The sequence below is a fragment of the Podarcis tiliguerta genome, assembly GCF_965153285.1.
Source record: "Podarcis tiliguerta genome assembly, chromosome: 4".
NCBI lineage: Eukaryota > Metazoa > Chordata > Lepidosauria > Squamata > Lacertidae > Podarcis > Podarcis tiliguerta.
Genome location: NC_139537.1, coordinates 69,722,602 through 69,741,954, shown reverse-complemented (window position 1 = coordinate 69,741,954; position 19,353 = coordinate 69,722,602). Strand labels below are relative to the sequence as shown.

Below are 19,353 nucleotides of genomic sequence, written 5' to 3'. Positions count from 1 at the left end.
AAGCCAGAAAGTGCGACCATGCTTGACTTATGCTTGAATCCAAGGCTGCGACTATGGGAGAAGCAAGACATCTTGGGGTGTTAATGCTGTGAGCCCCTTCATTTAAAAACCATGTATCATAGATACCATAGTCTCCACTATTCCTCATTCCAAAGAAACCGAATTCTGAGCAAGCACCTGAAACCACTGGAATTTCGCACCACTTTGAGATTATTTATTATTATTATTTCATTATTTGTACCCAACCCATCTGACTGGGGTGGCACACAACATTACTATATATGTTTCTTTTTCCCAGCACTCTTTGGTGCAACCTCAAGCCAGCAAAGTACATTGCAGAACTTCATATAAATGTCTGTCACCTCCCATATTTCATCTTAAGACTGTGACTTAAAGCAGACTCCATCTTTGGCTCCAATATCAGCAAAAATTTTCCACCCCTCCCTTCCTCTTGTTTTGTTTACCTTCTAGCCTAATGAAGCATTGTGGAGAATTCAAAAGCTTGCATGCTGCCACATTGGCTTAATAAAGATACTGCTGTAATGTGGGTTTTGACATTTTTCTAATAGGTCAATTTGACCACTTTGCTTTCTAACTGAATGCTAAATATTATAGGAAATCTGAGCCAGATTATTATTTATGGTGTAACTGTTTTCACACATCCTCTCCTTTTAGTCCCTTGATATTTTGTACTGTCAACAACTGGGATAATTAATTCCTTGGAGTCCACTAGCAGCATTTCCCAAAGAGAACTGCAATGTTTACCATATATTCTGTTGGGTAAATATTAAGCAAGGTTATTCATTTGTTAAGCATGTTAATACTATACATGTTTACTCAGAACAGGGGTGAGGAACCTGTGGCCCTATCAAATGATGTTGAAGCTCCAGCCACCATGGCCAATAGTCAGAGATGACAGGAGTTCTAGTTCATGTGGGGAACATATTCCCCTTGTCTGTCAACTGAATACAGGAGAGCTTACTTCTCACTAACTACCGGTATGCACACAAAAATGGGGTTGTGTATCCATTGAACTCCATTTGTTTAGGCTTGCCTAAGCCTGTGTGAAATCAGGCAAAAGAAGAAGGATACAAAATAGTGAGCAATTCATTTTCCCAGTGGCTAGCACAATAGACTGAATTCTGCACTGCAACATGGGAACACAGGGAATCAGTCCCATAAGCTCTTCATTTACAAATTGATCTTACTATTACATGTTTCCACATCCCTGAATGATGATTCCAGAAGAACAACTATTATACACATCATACAATTACTGCCCACAAGCAACTGGTATTCAGAGGCAAACCACCTCTGGTACTGGTGGTAGTACACAGCCCTCAGGACTAGTAGCCCGTGATGGCTTTATCCTCCATGAATTTGTTTAATCCCCTTTTAAAACCATCCGAAGTTGGTGGCATCACTACATCCTGTGGTCACAAATTCTTTTGTTTTAAGTACACACTCTGTGAAGAAGTAGATTCTTTGTCTGTACTGAAGCTTCTAGCTTTCAGCTAAAGCAACCACTGCTTCTTTATTCCTTATTAATATACAGACAGCCTAGTATTTTAAGGTTTATAGGCCTGCTTCTGAGGAAGCAGCATAGGATTCCATTGTAAGTTCTATTATGTGAAGGCTGCAGTCCTTTCTTCACTTACTTGGGAGAAAGTCCCAAGGGGTTTACTTTTGAATAAAGGTGTATAGGATTGCACTCTAATCTGTCTCCCATTTAATTTGAAATAAAACCTAGTGAGATCGAGGGAAGCAATGGGGCGTAGTTCCCTTGGCCACAAACTCTGTTTAGTACACAACCAAATGGCAGACTCTTTATGCTATAAACTTTACAGCATCACCTATAACCCTGATAAATGCAATAACATTTTCTTAACAGAGGCCATAAAATAGTTCCCAGAGCACATTAGTTATTGGGCAGAGCCAAGTTTTGGGAGAAAATGAACAAGAAATTGGCCCTGCTGCCTTCTGCCAAACCTGGCTACAATTAACACACACATGCATCTGAGCACGTACAGAGTACACTCCCCCCACATCCATCCCCAGGGGATATTTCAGACCCCAAGGCATTTCTGTTTAGAATTATAGAACTGTAGAGTTGGAAGGCACCCCAAGGGTCATCTAGTCCAACCCCCTTGCAATACAGGGATTTATTTATTTATTTTCACGCCCTGAAAGACAGCAAAGTGTGACGAACAGGAGGAGCGAGTGATTCCCTCCATTATTATTCTTAGTTGAGAAAAGAAAAAAACCCACTTCTCCCTCTGCCTCCAGGCTCAGGCAGAGGAGGAGGAAGAGGAGAGCCTCCCGATTCGTCAACGAGTCCGATTGACGGCCCTGACCCGAGCCGCCGATAGGCTGCCGCTCGCCCATGGGGGCGGAGCCTCCTCCGTCGCCCTGGGAGACGGGCGAGGTTGAAGCCGGAAGCGGGCGCTTAAAGCGGAGGGCGGGGCTAGGCGAGGCTTATTCGGCTAGCGGGAGCCGCGGCTGGGGTGGTGGCCGCTGCCTTGCGCGATCCCGGAGGCGGGCTGCGCGGTGTGGCCGGAGGTGAACCGCCATGGGCTGCTTCTTCTCCAAGCGGAGGAAGCAGGCCAAAGAGCCGAAGCCCGGCGGCGGCGAGAGCGGGGACGGAGACGTCGCGGTGCCCTCGGAGGCCGAGAAGCAGCCGCAGTACAGCTGGGACCAGCGAGCCAAGGTAACCCTCCGCCCTGCCGCCCACTCCCCGCCAGGGCCAGCTGCACGCGCTTCTTCTTCCATCCCTTTCTTCCTCCCCCGTTGCTTCTCCCTTGACTGCACGCGTGATCCTCCCTTTCGGACGCCCCTTTCTCCCCTTGGGGCTCCTTCCTTCCCCGCTGCTTCTGCCAAGGATGCACGTGTGAACGCCCTTCGACACGGGTCGGCTTGGGGTGGCGGAAGCCTGGGTTTTTCCTCCCATCGTCTCTTCCAAGTGCCTCTTCGGGAGAGGGTGGGTGGAAGGAGTCACACTTCTTGGACCTGAGCGGGGGGGGGGGGTGTTTTTGCAGAAAAATCTGTGTTTAGACACCCTTCCGTAGGCTGGGGTGGTGGTTGTGGTCCAACATTGCTCGGGTACCTTAATGTCCTTAATGTTGTGCAAGCAATTCTGCTACGTGTAGCCTTCCATGTCGCTCATCATCTGTTCAGCGCCTCTCTACTGACGTCCCGAGTTCCTTTCTTTTTACACGTCTTCTGTCTTTCGTTACTCTTGCTTCCTCTCTGCGGGTACACTTCCTTTTCCCGCACGTCTTACTTATCCTCTTACCTGCTTACGGAGCAGGCTCAACATCGCTTAGCGCATCCCTTTCTTATCCCTAAGGAAGGTGGTTATCTAACTCCTTAAATCTGCCCTTACTATGCATAGTAAGTGTTGCAGGATCCTAAAGACAACAACAAAGGGTTGTGGAATAAGCTGTTTTGTACTTTCACTCTCAGCATCCTGCGAAGGGTATTTCAAATCATGTCACCAATCGATTTGCCTTTGAGGTACCTCAGCACAGCTTGTATTTGGCAGCTGATACAGTTATCGCTCTAGGATTTTGAGCAAAGAGGGAATCGTTGTAATCTTGTGTATCTGATTGTAAAACATAATGGTTTCCTCTTATTTCATCCCTCCTACCCATCACAACCCCTTGTGAATTGGCAATGAGGGTGCAGGTAGTAGCCAAGGCTGTTTCCCGCAGAGGATTCTGTGCTTGTTTGCTAACTAATTGCATTCTTTCCACAACACTATGTAAGCCGCTCTTTGAGGTCTCATACACTTTATTTTCCTGGTTCCCTAATTATTTTTTGTTTAGTTGGTTCTGTGCATTGGGTATTTCAAAATTTGGAGGTAATGTAACACTTGACTCATGTTATGGTCATGTGCTTGGTGGGTGGTGGAGGTGATTTCAACTGAGGAAGCTTTTCTGTAGTTTTTGACTCAACTTCCTCTTGTGGTAATGAAAGGAACTTCCCTTAAACAGTATAGTTTGCAATTTGATAGATCTCAGACTAAGGAGTCTAAAATGTTTTTTTGCATGACACCATTTTTTTTAGTCCACTGTCACTTTGGTTCCATAAACTCATCCCCTGTACCCCCCGCCCTATAAAAAAAGCTTTATTCAGAAAAGTGCTTTGCATGACCCGCTAAGGAAGGTAAGGTAAAGGGACCTCTGACCATTAGGTCCAGTCGTGACCGACTCTAGGGTTGCGGCGCTCATCTTGCTTTATTGGCCGAGGGAGCCAACGTACAGCTTCCGGGTCATGTGGCCAACATGACTAAGCCGCTTCTGGTGAACCAGAGCAGCGCATGGAAACGCCATTTACCTTCCCGCCGGAGTGGTACCTATTTATCTACTTGCACTTTGACATGCTTTCGAACTGCTAGGTTGGCAGGAGCAGGGACCGAGCAACGGGAGCTCACCCCGTTGCAGGAATTCGAACCGCCGACCTTCTGATCGGCAAGTCCTAGGCTCTGTGGTTTAACCCACAGCGCCACCCTCTAGACAGTAGAATGCAAAACAGTGACAATCATTTGCACAATTACAGTATTCAAAATCCAATTAAAACTATTTAGTTTCATTCAGCATAATTTATGCATTTAAATCAGTGATACCAGCTTTTCAAAGTCTGATAGTCATTTACACCTCTAGTCATTTACACCCCTGGTACCCCTTGACCAGGCCCCCAAACTTGGCCCTCCAGATGTTTTGGGACTACAACTCCCATCATCCCTAGTGAACGGGAGCAGTGGTCAGGGATGATGGGAAATGTAGTCCCAAAGCATCTGGAGGGCCGAGTTTGGGGGTGTCTGCCCTAGACTCTTTGTGCCTGCTCCCGTCAGCCATCCCACTGCTCCCTTGGGGAACCACTGTCCTACATAGGATGAATCCTCTTATATGTTAGGGTATGAACGTCTCCCAGCGTAGATACAGAAATGAAACACTATTCTATTCTTCAGAGTGACAGTGTCCTTGAAATAAACATACAGGATGCTGTTGAAGTGATCAGGTTAAATATTAATTGGTGTGTTATTTCAAATGTCATTTCATTTGAAGTTATTGTTGAGCTTGATTTTCCAAAATCGGCCATCCTGCATGCATAGAGGTGGGGAATCTGTTCTCCTCTAGATATTGCAGGACTCACAACAGGCCTAGCCAGCATGGACAGTGGTCAGGGATTATGGGAGTGCAGCCGAGCATCGTCTGGAGGACTACACTTTCCCCACCTTTGTCTTTAGGCCTGTCTGTTCTTTTTCTGAGACTGCATATAGCATATGAATGCCCATGTGTTTCAGGGAATAGCCCTTCCTTTAAAGAGAGTGCCTAGGATTTAATCTGTACTGATTCCCTGTGCTATCACTATTCTAAAGCATTGCAGACTTACCTGCAGCAGACTTGACACACTTAAATTTAAGGGTTATATTTATATTTAACCATGGCCAAATGCCCTTGTCACCTAAGGCTCTTAAGTGGATTAAATAAAGCCACCAGTTTAATATGTTTTAAAACGGATGGTGATGGAGGAGGATTGGAATTAAGGCAGACGAGGCTACTTGATGAGAAGGACTTGTAATAAATGCTTCACAGGTGTGACCTGCAACAAATGCTGCTGTGTAGAATACTCCACCTCAAATTTCTAGATACTCTTTCTCCCACCTCAGTGTCCAGGCAATGTTCTGAATCTGTTTAGGCCTTGTTGGGTTGTTTTCATAGCTTGCTTAGGTTTCCGCCCCCTCCCCTAAAGTTTTTGTTTTCGTTTTGTACTTGTGCAAACCATGGTTTCCTCTGAAAATGCAAAGTGGTGCTGTTTGGGCTATATGAGGACCTACTTTTTGAGAATTAAAATCTCTCTCTCTCTCTGTAGTATGTGTATATATATATATATATACACACACACACACACACACACACACACACACACCATTAATTCAGGGCTAGTTCTGTATAAATTTTCCTAGTGTCATTTTCTCCAGCTCTTCTATAGCAGGAGTGAGCAGACCAGCCTTGTCAAATCTACTTGGTTTTTTACTTGAACCCTAAGAACAGGGGTGGCGTGGGGGACCAGAGACATAAGGAGAAGGCATGTAATCAGAATTAAAGAACTACAGTGGTACCTCGGCTTAAGTACTTAATTCGTTCCAGAGGTCTGTTCTTAACTTGAAACTGTTCTTAACCTGAAGCACCACTTTAGCTAATGGGGCCTCCTGCTGCTGCCACGCCACCGGAGCACGATTTCTGTTCTCATCCAGAAGCAAAGTTCTTAACCTGAAGCACTATTTCTGGGTTAGCGGAGTCTGTAACCTGAAGCGTATGTAACCTGAGGTACCACTGTACAGGCCTATGAGTGCATGCTGAGCCTAGGAACTGAGTTGGGAAGAGCGCAGAAAGAAGAAACTCCATGGTACACAGCACAACCGGATGCCTTCATATGCCTCACAGCAGGTGCTATAACTCTACAACAGTTTGACTTCACCCCAGAAGACACACTCTTCTATTGTCTCCTGAGACTGATGGATACCAACCAACATCTAGAAACAAATTAAGATTTTAAATCAAGTCCACTCCTTGTGAGCTTTCTTCATTTCAGCAGCCTAATTTACATAAAAATACTACATTGAAGCCATTGTTCAATAATTGGGAGTCTGTAGCTCTTGCTGATCTTCTACAGATCCCTGCGAGATCTACCAGTAGATTCTGATCTGCCTACTGCAGCTCTTTTGCTAATGCCAAACCATATATTCTAATCAAATTGGCTATACTTTCATATTTCAAACACAGCTAGAAAGTCAAGTGTGGGTGAGCCTTAATTTCATGTCATTTTAGCTCCTAAAACTAACTTTATTGAAGGGCTAGTGTGAATGTAGATGAAAGTAGGTCAGGTTTTAGTCTGCCTGTAACCACTTTTCAAGAGTTTCCTACTGGTACATTTCATACATGAGACAAGAAAACCATTTGTAGTACAGTAGATAGTATGATCTTGTGGTGTTGTAGCTATAATTTTTAATTGGTTGCCTATTCTTTTAATTCTGTTGTGCTCTGCCAGAAGGCTAAATAAAATATCTGGTATATGAGCATGGAATGGAGCAGGACTGAACAGGCCACACACACTCGTGCAGTGCAGTTACAGAGAACAGCATTACTGGGCATTCCTGAGTTCGTGACTTGCCTTTGTATCTTTTCTTGTCCTGCCTTGCTCAATCCTGGACTATCTATAATTTCAACATTCACAATACACTTTTAAAAGCATTTTTAAAGCATATTTCAGGGCAGAAGAAGAGCACTAAAATGTGTGACAGTTCCCAGCAATATGTGTATGCTTTCTGTGCAATTTTAGTTCCACTTGGGGCTAGTCTAATACAGAAAATTATGTACATGTATCTGCATGTAGTGTATAAATAGAACATTTTACAGGAAAAATACTACTGTGATGTGACTTGGGGGAGTTTTTTCCCCTTTCTGATCAACTTCCTTTTTTATAAGGGATTCAGTAAATAAACTGAATAGTTATTTTAACATAGTTATGTTACCTGGGTTTAATAGCATATGTAGTTGATCCCTTTTAGAAAAGGTTTAGAGATGCAACTTTGAAGTTGCCTTGTTTCAACAAACCAAAGGTAAAGGGACCCCTGGCCATTAGGTCCAGTCGTGGCCGACTCTGGGGTTGCGACGCTCATCTCGCTTTATTGGCCGAGGGAGCCGGTGTACAGCTTCCGGGTCATGTAGCCAGCATGACTAAGCTGCTTCTGGCGAACCAGAGCAGCACACGGAAACGCCGTTTACCTTCCCTCCAGAGCGGTACCTATTTATCTACTTGCACTTGATATACTTTTGAACTGCTAGGTTGGCAGGAGCAGGGACCGAGCAACGGGAGCTCACCCCATCGCGGCGATTCGAACCGCCGACCTTCTGATCGGCAAGTCCTAGGCTCTGTGGTTTAACCCACAGCGCCACCAGCGTCCCTATCATTAATTAATTAATTAATTAATTAATTATTAATGTTGACTATGGTTTGTCACAATTTGGATGTCATGGCAAACAAAGCAAAACATTCCAGACTGCTTCTTAAGACTATACAGAAGGAGCAAGGCTTACTGTGGCACCATTCTGCTGTCACCAGTGTTCGAAACTCCCATTGTTCTAGGCACATTTTGCGACAGGGAATTTCATTAGCATGAGCAGTTTCTGAGCTCTGGGGTGCAGTACTGCACCTAAGATTTCAGATTAAAAATGCAGAGTGGAAGGAAAGGAGGACTTTTTTCTGTCTTCCCACTTCCAGCTACTCTCTGAAGACTGGAGAAGAGACCCCTTTAAGAATATTAGGGGGGTGGGCAGGGGGAGGACTAGACCTTATGAAAAATAAACATAATATTTTAGCTGCAGTTCATTCATTTTCAGCTTTGTATTCTTACTATATAAAAAAGTGTGCCTAGACATTCCATTGTTGCACCCATAAGCTAGGTTTAAGGTGCCATTTAGCTCCTAGTTTTCATATCTGTTTCCAACACTATCACCAAGTCAGTTTAGTGTTTTCTGTGAATGAACATTTTCAAGTCAATAAGAACTGCATTCTTCAAGTTACCAATTTGTTTACTGTGCAGTAATATGGTAATATACAAATGTTAGATTTAGTATCTAAGTCAGTTTTACTTTTTTCTCCTTGAAGGAATTGGGAGGAAAATGAATATTTGAGGAAGCTAAACTAGATTGCAACAGTGCTTCAACTGCATTCTTAACATTACCAAATAAAATGGGGAAAGAAGACAAAAAGGAAACAAAGAAGCTCTTAGCATTTGGCCTTCAATTCGCTATGACACCAGGGAAGAACAAAAATGGCATGAAATGCTGCCTGAATAGTCTTGGTTCTACATGGATGCTTCTGTTCCTGTACTAGATTTGAGTGTGGTTTTTATTTTGAGGATCTTCTGAAAGGTGATTTTTAGTCACTCTTGGTATAATAGACCAGAATATGAGTATTCTAAATAAATAGCAGGTTTAAAAAAGCACATTATTTGTATTCTGTTTCTGGCAGTAATACGACTTGCTGGCTAATTTTATTAAATTATTATGTTCTGAATTACGTCAATTATCTGGTGACGTTGTGGATGTGTTGTAACTTGGCTTGCTATCTATAGCCTAAAGTTACCTAAATGTAATTATACTCCCTAAAAACAGTAATCATTCCTCTGCCCTTTCCTTATTAAAGTTAGTCTGGAGTATATGATGGTGCCCTATGCCAACTCAGATTTTCGGTTAATATAGCTCAATATTGTTGGCACTGAAAGACAGTGGCTCTTCAAGATTTCATGATGGAGTATTTTCCCCAGCCCCCCCCCCAGGGGGGGGGGCAAGGTGGATTGAACCTGTGATCTCTTGCAAGCAAAGTATATGCTCCCTTGCTGAATTACAGCCCCTCCCCAGCATACATATTTAACTGTAAACCTTAGCAATTCTGTTCTGAAAAAGGTTATTCTATCAGTGAAAAGGCATCACTGAACTTGTGTGTGTTCAGTTTTATTTCATGGCAGAACTTCATATCTGACTGGTTGACCATTGTATGCCACTTGTATACTCATTGGCAAGAAAAATCAGTCCAAAAAGAATCTCTTTCTTGCATCTCTTATGCTTGAGTAGCAGGACAGTTGCTTATATAAATAACGGAGAAAATACTTCTTTGGAATACAGCCGTGTCACAAAAGAAGTAAGTCATTCACCACAATGTGCTAACTTTCTTTTAGGAATAGCTGATTAAGCATATTGTCTTGCTACATGCCTGTGCTTTTCTTTCAGATTGATCCCAAAGACTACATGTTTTCTGGACTCAAGGACGAAACAGTAGGACGTTTACCTGGGAAAGTTGCAGGGCAACAGTTTGTTATTCAGGACTGTGAAAACTGCAGTATCTACATCTTTGACCACTCAGCTACAATCACTATTGATGACTGTACAAACTGCCGAATATTTTTAGGACCTGTGAAAGGCAGCGTGTTTTTCCGCGATTGCAAAGATTGTAAATGTGTCGTGGCTTGCCAACAGTTTCGTACCCGGGACTGCAGAAAGATGGACGTCTTTCTGTGCTGTGCCACCCAACCCATCATTGAATCATCTACAGGTATGAAGTTTGGGTGTTTCCAGTACTACTATCCAGAGCTGGCTTTGCAGCTGAAAGACGCAGGGCTGAGCATCTTTAACAATACATGGAGCAATATCCATGATTTCACACCGGTATCGGGAGAGAACAACTGGAGTCTTCTAGCTGCGGACGCTTTAGTTCAGGACCATGTACCACTGCCAACAGCTGAGGAACTGAAAGCTGTCAGGATTTCAACGGATGCCAACAGGAGCATAATTCCAGTTACGCAGGGTAGACGTCCAAAGCACAGTGAAGAATCTTGCCTGGCCGTATTCTTTGCTGGGGATTATACAACTGCCAATGCTAGAAAGTTAATTGATGAGGTAAGAAACACACGGCTGTCTCTCACATCTTGACTTGTATTTCTTAAAAACGATGAAACCTTTCTAGAGACATACGTTTAAGTGCCAAACTACTCTTTAGTTTCTAAATGGCTGCTAGAAAGTTGTACTTGGTATAGCCAAACTATTGCTCCAGATTTATCCGTTTTCCTATATCCACATTCACTGTGCAGATGCAAAATTTACTGTGAGGGTGGGGTGCTGTAACTTCATCCTGTAGCCTACTTATTTCTTTTAACCTAGCCATTGGAGAAAATTCATCAGATTTGGATATGACCATGGATTGTATCCAGTTAGCTTGCATAAAAAATAATTCATGAAAATTATTCCTGTTTACAATATTCAGTCATTTGCTTTACCTTTGTCCCCCTAGTGAAGGAAGGGTCTCTGATGCACTGTATGGGGAGTGGGACTTGAAGAAGATTGCCTTGGTGGAGGGTTCTGCCGCATCAAATAATTTTCCATAGGGCACCATTTTGTAGAATCATAGAATCTTAAGAGTTGGAAGGCATCCAGGAGTCAGCTAGTCCAACCCCCTGCAATGCAGGAACCTTAGCTATACCATTTATATACCACCCCATGTCATCTGTGGATGGGGGTTGCCTCACATTTTTCATTTGTGCACTTGCTGTGGATAACCTGAGGTTCAATAAAATGGGGAAGAAGCATAGGAGCCAACTCCTTGGGCCTGAGTTCCCTTCACCCCACCCAAAAATATTTGAGGGGACCGTCCCCTCCCATGGTTGACGTGCATTGCATTCAAATGTGGGGCAGAGCTTACCTACCCACCTCCCCACTATTATAAAGAAACAAAGGTGAAGCAAATGACTGAATATTGTAAACAGGATTTATTTAATTTTTTGCATATATTAATTATAGTCTTTATGCAAGCAAAATGGTATGTTAAGTAATATTTAGTTAATTTATATGAAATTCTAATTCTTGTTGAAATAGATGACCGGCAAAGGCTTCTGGCTAGTTCAGACTAAAGAGGTTTCCATGAAAGCGGATGATGCTCGGCGAGTGTTCCAGGAAAGAGCGACTGAATTTATCCCTTTAGTTGAAAAAGGTATGACTACTCCAAAAAACAAACCCTTCCGTTCCTTTAAATTTCCTTAATAAAACGATTGAAGTTGTATTCTTTGATACATGTTTTAAGTGTCATAAAAAACTTTAAAGGACATAAAAAAGCACAATAACCATAATCTCACATTGAGAATACAATTGTCATTTGTTCTTACATCTAAAGTTGAAAATACGAGTTGATATATGCCCTCTAGAAGTCCAAATAGGTATCTACAGAAATAATATGCATCATACATTGAGCTTGACAGGGTGCCTAATTCAAAGGCTTTTGATGAACACAGCAAAACCTAGGGGTCAGAAGGTATAAATATGCCTTATATTGCTCTGTAGGAAGCCCATCTGGCCCTGGTGCTTTCCTGGTTTTCATCTTATGCATGACATTCTTAATTTCTTCCATCTGCAAAGATTTTGCAAGATTTTCCTTTTGTCGCATATCTACAGGAGAACAAACTACAATAAGAAGTTTTGAGAATCACAGCCTATAGGAACATTTTTATCCTTATAGGAACATTATCCTTCCCGTAAAAATTGGAGTAATACTTCTGAAACTTAATTTATTTCATTTTTGTGTTTTATAGACCATATTATGTCCACCTCTAACCAGCAGGATAATGCTCACTTTTTTTGTTTAAAACAAAAAGTCAATATTTTGCCTGGTCTTTCATGCTTTCCTAATATATTTGCTGCTGAAATTGTTGTTGGTTTAGCAAATAAGGATGACAAAACCTTTAGTTGCTTTAGTGTAATGTTTTCCCCTTGAAGTCATTGAAGCACTTTGATTTGCATGTTTAAATATATCTTTTGAAGAAAGGCTTATATAAAGGAGTTAAGAAATTTACCAGTTGCTTTGCCTAAGCTCTTCTACATAAACATTTTCTTTTTCAAAAGGTAAACCTAATATTTAAACAGGCATTATTGTTTCTCAAACATGTATTGCTGGTCAAAATGTACCGGTATGTTAGTTCATATATTTAGACTTGCAGAGTTATTGTCTTGTTTGTTACTATGTTATGTATTTTTGTGTTTTTATACCATAATCTGCCCTATGATCCTTGGATGAAGGGTAGTATATAAATAATATAAAATGAATATATAAATAATTTTTTGGGAAAAAATGTGATTAGGTGGCTCAGTTTTTCTGTGGTTTTACTGAAACCTTATTCTGGATTGTTGGGGCAGTAGTGTTAGTAGAAGAAAATAGTTGGGAGTACAGAGAGGTTCTGCGTAGGTTTCAGATTTCTGGTGTAGCACTAGACTTGTTTTCTGAGATACAGCTTTTTCTCTCAAGGACTGCTTCTGCTCTTACTGTGAAAAGAGTGCAATATTTTCCGTGGGCCAAATATCTGAAAATTCCTAATGACAAAAATACTGTCTTTTTCTTAGGTCCCGTTGTTGCGCTAGAGTTCTGTGGTGACGGTTCTGTAGCAGCGTGCCAAGACATTGTTGTTAATGTCTTCAGTGGAGCGAAGGTGAGTAGCAGCCCAGGTTCTAGAATTTTCTAGAACTATTGATCTCATTTGCAAGTTACTTTAGTTATTGAAATATAGTTATTCACAAGAGTGCTTGATTCTGAAACCAGTTTGTTTTTTAATTCAATGCTAACTTTCAAAATTAAGACTACTTTTTAACACTTTATCCCCTCCTTCATCCAAGGAGCTCAGGGAAGCATATGTTTCAGCCCTTGGCAAGAGGCTTAATAGAAGCATAGTGACTGGTCCAGTGCGTTTGCTTAACTACAGCCTGCAGTATCCAAATTGACAAACTGTGGTTAATGATAACTATGGTATGTTTGAAACAAGCCAACTACAAAACACGTTTCTCTCACCTTGGTATTACTGTTTTATCCAGGAATTAAGTTGGCTTTTAACTTGAATTAACTCAGTAGTAGGAGTGGCTTAACACTATGATCCAGTTTTTTTAAAAATAGAATCTTGTATAAAATCATCTGGTTGAGGGCATGTTAGTGATTTTCCTTTTCCTTTTAAACTACAGGTTTTTGTATCTGAGGACAAGGCATCAGCTTCCAGAGAAGTAGACAGCTTCTATAATTTTGCTGATATGCAGATGGGAATGTGAAGTAGACATAAGCATCTTATTGACGATTGAGATGTACTTTAGGTTTGTATGGCACTCAGTTGATAGTCGGACACTTTGAAGAAAAACAAGAAGTTGCCTTTACAAAAAAATTTTTTTTTACATTAAATGCATCCAACAAATAACAGGCCACATATCAGATACCTTTATAAGCTCTTTAGTGCTCACCTGCTTAAGTCCAATTCTTTCTTGCATATAATTTTTCAGTGTTATAAGCCTGGCAGTCTGTTCAGTATGTTTGGTAGAATTTAGGAGAGAGTGCTTCGGTTTTTGTCAAAATTAAAACTTACTTGCAACCCAAGTTCACTCCACAGGTACCATAATTCAAACTTTTGTAGGTGATATGCTTTTACAGAATACATAAAATTTTGCTAAAGTTACACACACCTTGATTTTTCAGTGGGAACGATCTAATGTACTTCACTCACACTGAAATCAATATGGCTGACTTTGGATTGTTCCCCTTGCATGCAAGTAGCAGAGATGAGAAATTACAGCTTAATTTTTTGTGCTAAAGTCTCAGGTTCTACACTGACTTAAAGTATATTTAGTGGCTACACTTTAAATACTCAATCACTGCGGAAGTGCTTGCAGAGTTAGTATTCCTACAGGGGACTTAGTACCTCTTGGTACTGAGCGCTGCTTTGAATTCTTGCATTAAGAGTAATTTTTCCAAATGTATTAAATTTATGAAAAGCAGGGTGAGCCTCCTTGCATAAAAATCTAAAGTGGGAGCTTGCAAATCCTGCTTTTTGGTCCTCGAAATCTGCCCTGAACTTGAGTGTTGATGACTTCACTCTGTTTTGTTTGGTGCCATCTCCAAGCACCTGTTATAAATGTTAACTTCTATCTCAAACGTCGAAGGAAGATGCAACTGCAGGACTTTGCGCTGGTTTAGAATATCAAAATAAAGATGAAAGATTAACAAGATAATGCAATCAGGTTTACTCATTCTGAGTGCAACACGATGGCTTAGAGTACAAATCATGTCTCTTGGCTATGCTTAATCTGGAAGGTGGCATGTTAAGTACAAAGTAGGTGTACTCAAAAGATTGTAATTATACTGAAATCTGTAGAAACCGGTGCTTTATACAAGCTGTAAAAAGAAATAATTTTCTTTCTTTTTCTTCAACTCTATAAATATGTGCTATATGGAAATAAGGGTTTTATCTGCTAGAATAGTACTATATGCTGGATAAAGACAACATAATTTTTACCTGAAGCTTTAACAGGAAATAACTTTTAAAATCAGAGGAAATGCTCTGCAATGTGTAGGGAGAGATAATTTGTCAAATCATTGAAGGTTTTTAATAACATTTCCTAATTTCATTTTATACTGTCAAAATTGAAGGATTCTGTGTAGTTAATTTCTGGATCTTTGTGAATTATTGCTTATTCTTTATAAGGTAAACTGTTCAGTTAATTCATTGGTATCATACTACAGTAAGTGCTTTATCAGGGTTTTGTATGTTTGTTATGGCTTTTATAATGCCTTTTTTGTCTAGCACTTGTAAAATGTGATTTATAATAAATATTTAAATGAAAAAGCCCTGTAACTTTTTAATTAAAGATGTAGGGGTGTGTGTCATGATCTAAACGAATCTGTTCACGGTTGTGTAACTAATTTAATTGGTCTCATTGCCGCCCTCTTGTCACTTTATTTAGCTGAGCTTTGTCCTTTAAAATTTGATGTTATATACTTCATGTAGCAACTGATAATGAGCTGGATTCAGACAAGACTGAGCCAGGACACTTTCACAACAGGGCTTCTTACTCTCCCACTATTTTCTTTTAAAGGCCTGACAGGAAGGTCCAAACAGGGCCATCCTTAGAACGGGCAAACTGGGTGGTCCCCCTGGGTGCTGATCAGAGGGGAACACCAAACTGAGCTCAGTGAATGCATTTTTAAAAAATGTATTCTCTGCAGTGAGTTAGGACAGCAAAAAGAAAGTGTATGTAAGCTTTTCAAGATTCGATAACTACAAAAATTATATTTCAGTTATCTTTAAAGTATGTTTCTTTTTCAGTTTGCACTTTTTTACCTAGCACAAAGGATGTCAATGGAACATAGCATTATTATTATTTTTGAGGCAACGTTGCCAAGCACTTAGCACCTTAAATACTACAAGCACTGTATAATAATATTAAGCTGTAAGAAGTCAGCTAGATAGGTCTTTATGTATATACCGTACTTTTCCGTGTATAAGATAAGGTGTTTTTACTATGAAATGTTCAAAATTGGGGCTCGTCTTATACACGGTTAGTGCAGAGGGGTGATGAGTGATTGGTTGCAGCCGCGAGCAGGAGGTTGTCGGCGGCAATTGGGTGGGTGATTGGTGTCTTTGGCAACGGCTTCTTTGGATTGGCTGCTGCTGTGTCCATTGGGTTGTTGATTGGTGGCTGTGGCAAGGTCTGCTGTGGATTGGCTTCCGCTGCGGCAATTGGGCGTGCGCTTGGCGATTGGGCAGATGCTTAGTGGCTTTTGTAACGTGTGCAATTGGCAGTGTTTCAGTCCAGTGATTTTTGGCATCTCTCCCCCCCCCCAAAAAAGCTCTTCAAGTATGGCCAATCCCCCCCAAAAAGCTGAACAACTTTGGGCAACCCCCCCTCATTTTCTTAAATTGGAGTCCCCCAAAATAGGGGGCGTCTTATACACGGAAAAATACAGTGTATATATAAAAGAGATAAAATGGATATTCTTAAATAATGAATGCTTATCAAAAGATAGGAACTGCTATACAACAGCTTTGGCTTGTGCAAACTGTGGCACAGTGGCTGAAAGAGCAAGGTTTTGAGCAATGTCCTCCTTGGTGGATAGGATAGCAAGTGATGTGAGCCTTTCATCTGCCATGGTAGAACATGAATACGTTTCAGTAAGCTTCAGTTTTCAGAAGCTACGCTTGCCGCTGACAACTCGAAGTGTCAGGAGAAATTATACTGCTATCCAGATGTTTGGGAATACGTGATTTGTTTCACTATAATGGAGTTACTGCAGGGCATCTTGCGAGTTTTGAAGGAGGTAGCATCTGATGGAGATGGCCCAGCTCAACACAAATATCTGCACCATCAATGTCAGAGCAGTTGCCATTGTGAGATCCATAGAGTGGGTGGTAAGCTTCTCTTCTGGTAGCATTTCAAGGCTGTATGAGAATCCCCGTGTGAGATCCAAGCTGCTCAGCTCACTCTTCAGCTGAAATATGAGCGGAGTCAGAGTGTAGAAGAACTGCTTGAAAATTTCTGCTTAGACCATTGCACTTAAAATCATGAATTTGACCCTCATATTCAAGCTGCCGCATCTTGCAGTACTTATGTGGGGGCTCCTCAAAAGTGGAATTGACATCAAGGACCTCTTTTGCTGTGATAATGACTCCTGCATCACTTTCCCTATACAGTGGTACCTCGGGTTAAGTACTTAATTCGTCCCGGAGGTCTGTTCTTAACCTGAAACTGTTCTTAACCTGAAGCACCATTTTAGCTAATGGAGCCTCCCGCTGCCACCGCACCGCCAGAGCACGATTTCTGTTCTCATCCTGAAGCAAAGTTCTTAACCCGAGGTACTATTTCTGGGTTAGCGGAGTCTGTAACCTGAAGCGTCTGTAACCTGAAGCGTATGTAACCCGAGGTACCACTGTATAATGAGATGAACTCCACACATTTCTTCGTGAGCAAAGGAGCAGTTGTGATGTCCATTGTAAGGCATTGTGTAGTTTTAGTTGCAGTATATACGTGGAACATATCATACCTTGATATCAAGTCCATCAGGTGGCCTGCTAGGCACTGTGCTTCATGGTAAAGACCTGTGTTTGCTTGAGATGACTGCTAATTCCATCAGAGCATCATAAACTTATTTTGTTTTGATACTAAATAGGCTTCATATTGCCTTTATGACTTTGTCAGTGTCTACTCATTAGCTTCATAGTGAGGTTGGATTCATGGTCTTTTAGTATCTGCCACCATTGAACAGAGAATAGCACAACAGGTTTGTACATCTAAAATTCCTTCTTCCTTACTGGTGCTCTTATTAATCCTACATTTTCTACTTAGGATTGCCTTTTGCATCCTTCTATTAAAGACTTGGTCTTTAATGAGTTTAAGCAATGTTTCATCTCAGTTGTTTCTCAAGCACATTTCCTTGGAGATGCTGATAATGGACTCCAAGTATACATCATCTCAGATGCTTCCAGCACTAAGAGCTATCAAACTTGATACATATTACTTAATTTGGAAGGGAATATATATTAAAGTGAAATATCTGATCTTACTCATACTTTCTCTCGGATAAAAACTGAAAATTATTGTGTAGAACTTAACTGCATGATAAAAATGTTCAAGACAATATAAATTCTCATTGTGGCAAAACTGGTTGGATGAGTAAAAACCATATTCTTGAACACTACTGCATAATAACTACTTACTACTGTGTGTTCTGGTCAGAGCTCCTTTTCCGCATACAGGCTTCATATTAATCCCTATAAATAAAAGTGGTCCATCTGTTTTGGTCCCTTAAGTATACCTGGTGAATAAATTGCTGCCCACCCATAGATGGTGTGGCTATATAACCCAGTACACAACTCTGTTAGGGTTATGCTCAAAGAAATGTGTAGTTAAGTAGCCTGCAAACATTCACACCAAGCAGCCACTTGTGAGATTTGTATGCATTAAAGTGAGAATATATTTACTATATCAACATGGGTCTTCATCCAAGGGAAATGTCTGCATTAGAGCCCTTTTACACAAAGCCAGGCCTCAATTACACTTTTTACAATTCAAAACTTGAAACTATTCAAAACTTCAACCCAACAGCAATATGTGTCAACTACAAAGCTTTGTGGTTGGCTAGCTAGCTTTGTAGTTGGTCAGGGGTAAAGATGGCCAACAAACTTTCCAAGATCATTTGCTGTAAGGTGGAAGTTAGGGATCTACTGCATAAGTGCCTAACAGCTTACAGTATGATTTCATCAGTGGAGAATTGTGGTTCATCAGTGATCAGAGCTTCATTACATTCTTTTAAGGGAATTGTCCAGGTTAGGTAGCAGGCTTTACCTCAAAAAAGGTGAAGTAGGCCCATAGGTCAGATTTGGCCTACCAGGATTCTTGATTTGGCTTGTGAGACTGTTTTGCCTCAGCTATGCTCACTGCCTCACATCTGAGGTGTTGGATGGGTAAAGGCATAGTTCAAAGGAACACCTGGGAGCCAATTATTCCTTTAAAAGCTTCAGAGTTTGTTGCCAAATGTAAACACCACTGGGAACAGCTTCACTCAGGAGCTGCCAACTGGAGCTAATCCCTATAGACTGCAAGCTGCATCGTCAAAGGATGGCTTGAAGGAGGTTTAGACCAATTCATGTCATCACTCCATGCCTTTGAATACCAGTTTCTGGGAATCACGTAGGGAAGGCACTGTAGCACAAAGGTTCTTGATTGTGGGCTTTCCCTAGGCATCCAGCTGGCCAATGTGAAGCATTTTTTCATGTGGAAATTGGAACCTAGCTCTCACCTACTATACCAATTTTTTAATTTTATTAAAAACTGGCACCTGAATACTTGCAGCAGTGTGTATGTACCTTGATCTGCTAATTTCATTTTTCTCAGCACTCTATTTCTTACAGCTATTATGATCACACTTTTATACTTGATAGAGGCAAAGTTGATCTTTTCTCCCTTGTTTTTTATTTGTACTACTGTGGTATTT

The 19,353-nt window shown here is 41.2% G+C and overlaps 1 protein-coding gene across 1 annotated transcript; it reads left to right on the top strand.

Annotated features, from left to right (window-relative positions):
* The first annotated feature begins 579 nt into the window (after positions 1–579).
* Positions 580–15,208, top strand: RP2 (RP2 activator of ARL3 GTPase). Its single transcript, XM_083438027.1, has 5 exons — positions 580–2,707; positions 9,798–10,463; positions 11,436–11,550; positions 12,951–13,036; positions 13,560–15,208. Exons 1-5 carry the CDS (start codon positions 2,570–2,572, stop codon positions 13,641–13,643), a joined length of 1,089 nt encoding a protein of 362 aa, XP_083294153.1. The 5' UTR covers positions 580–2,569; the 3' UTR covers positions 13,644–15,208.
* The last annotated feature ends 4,145 nt before the right edge of the window (positions 15,209–19,353 follow it).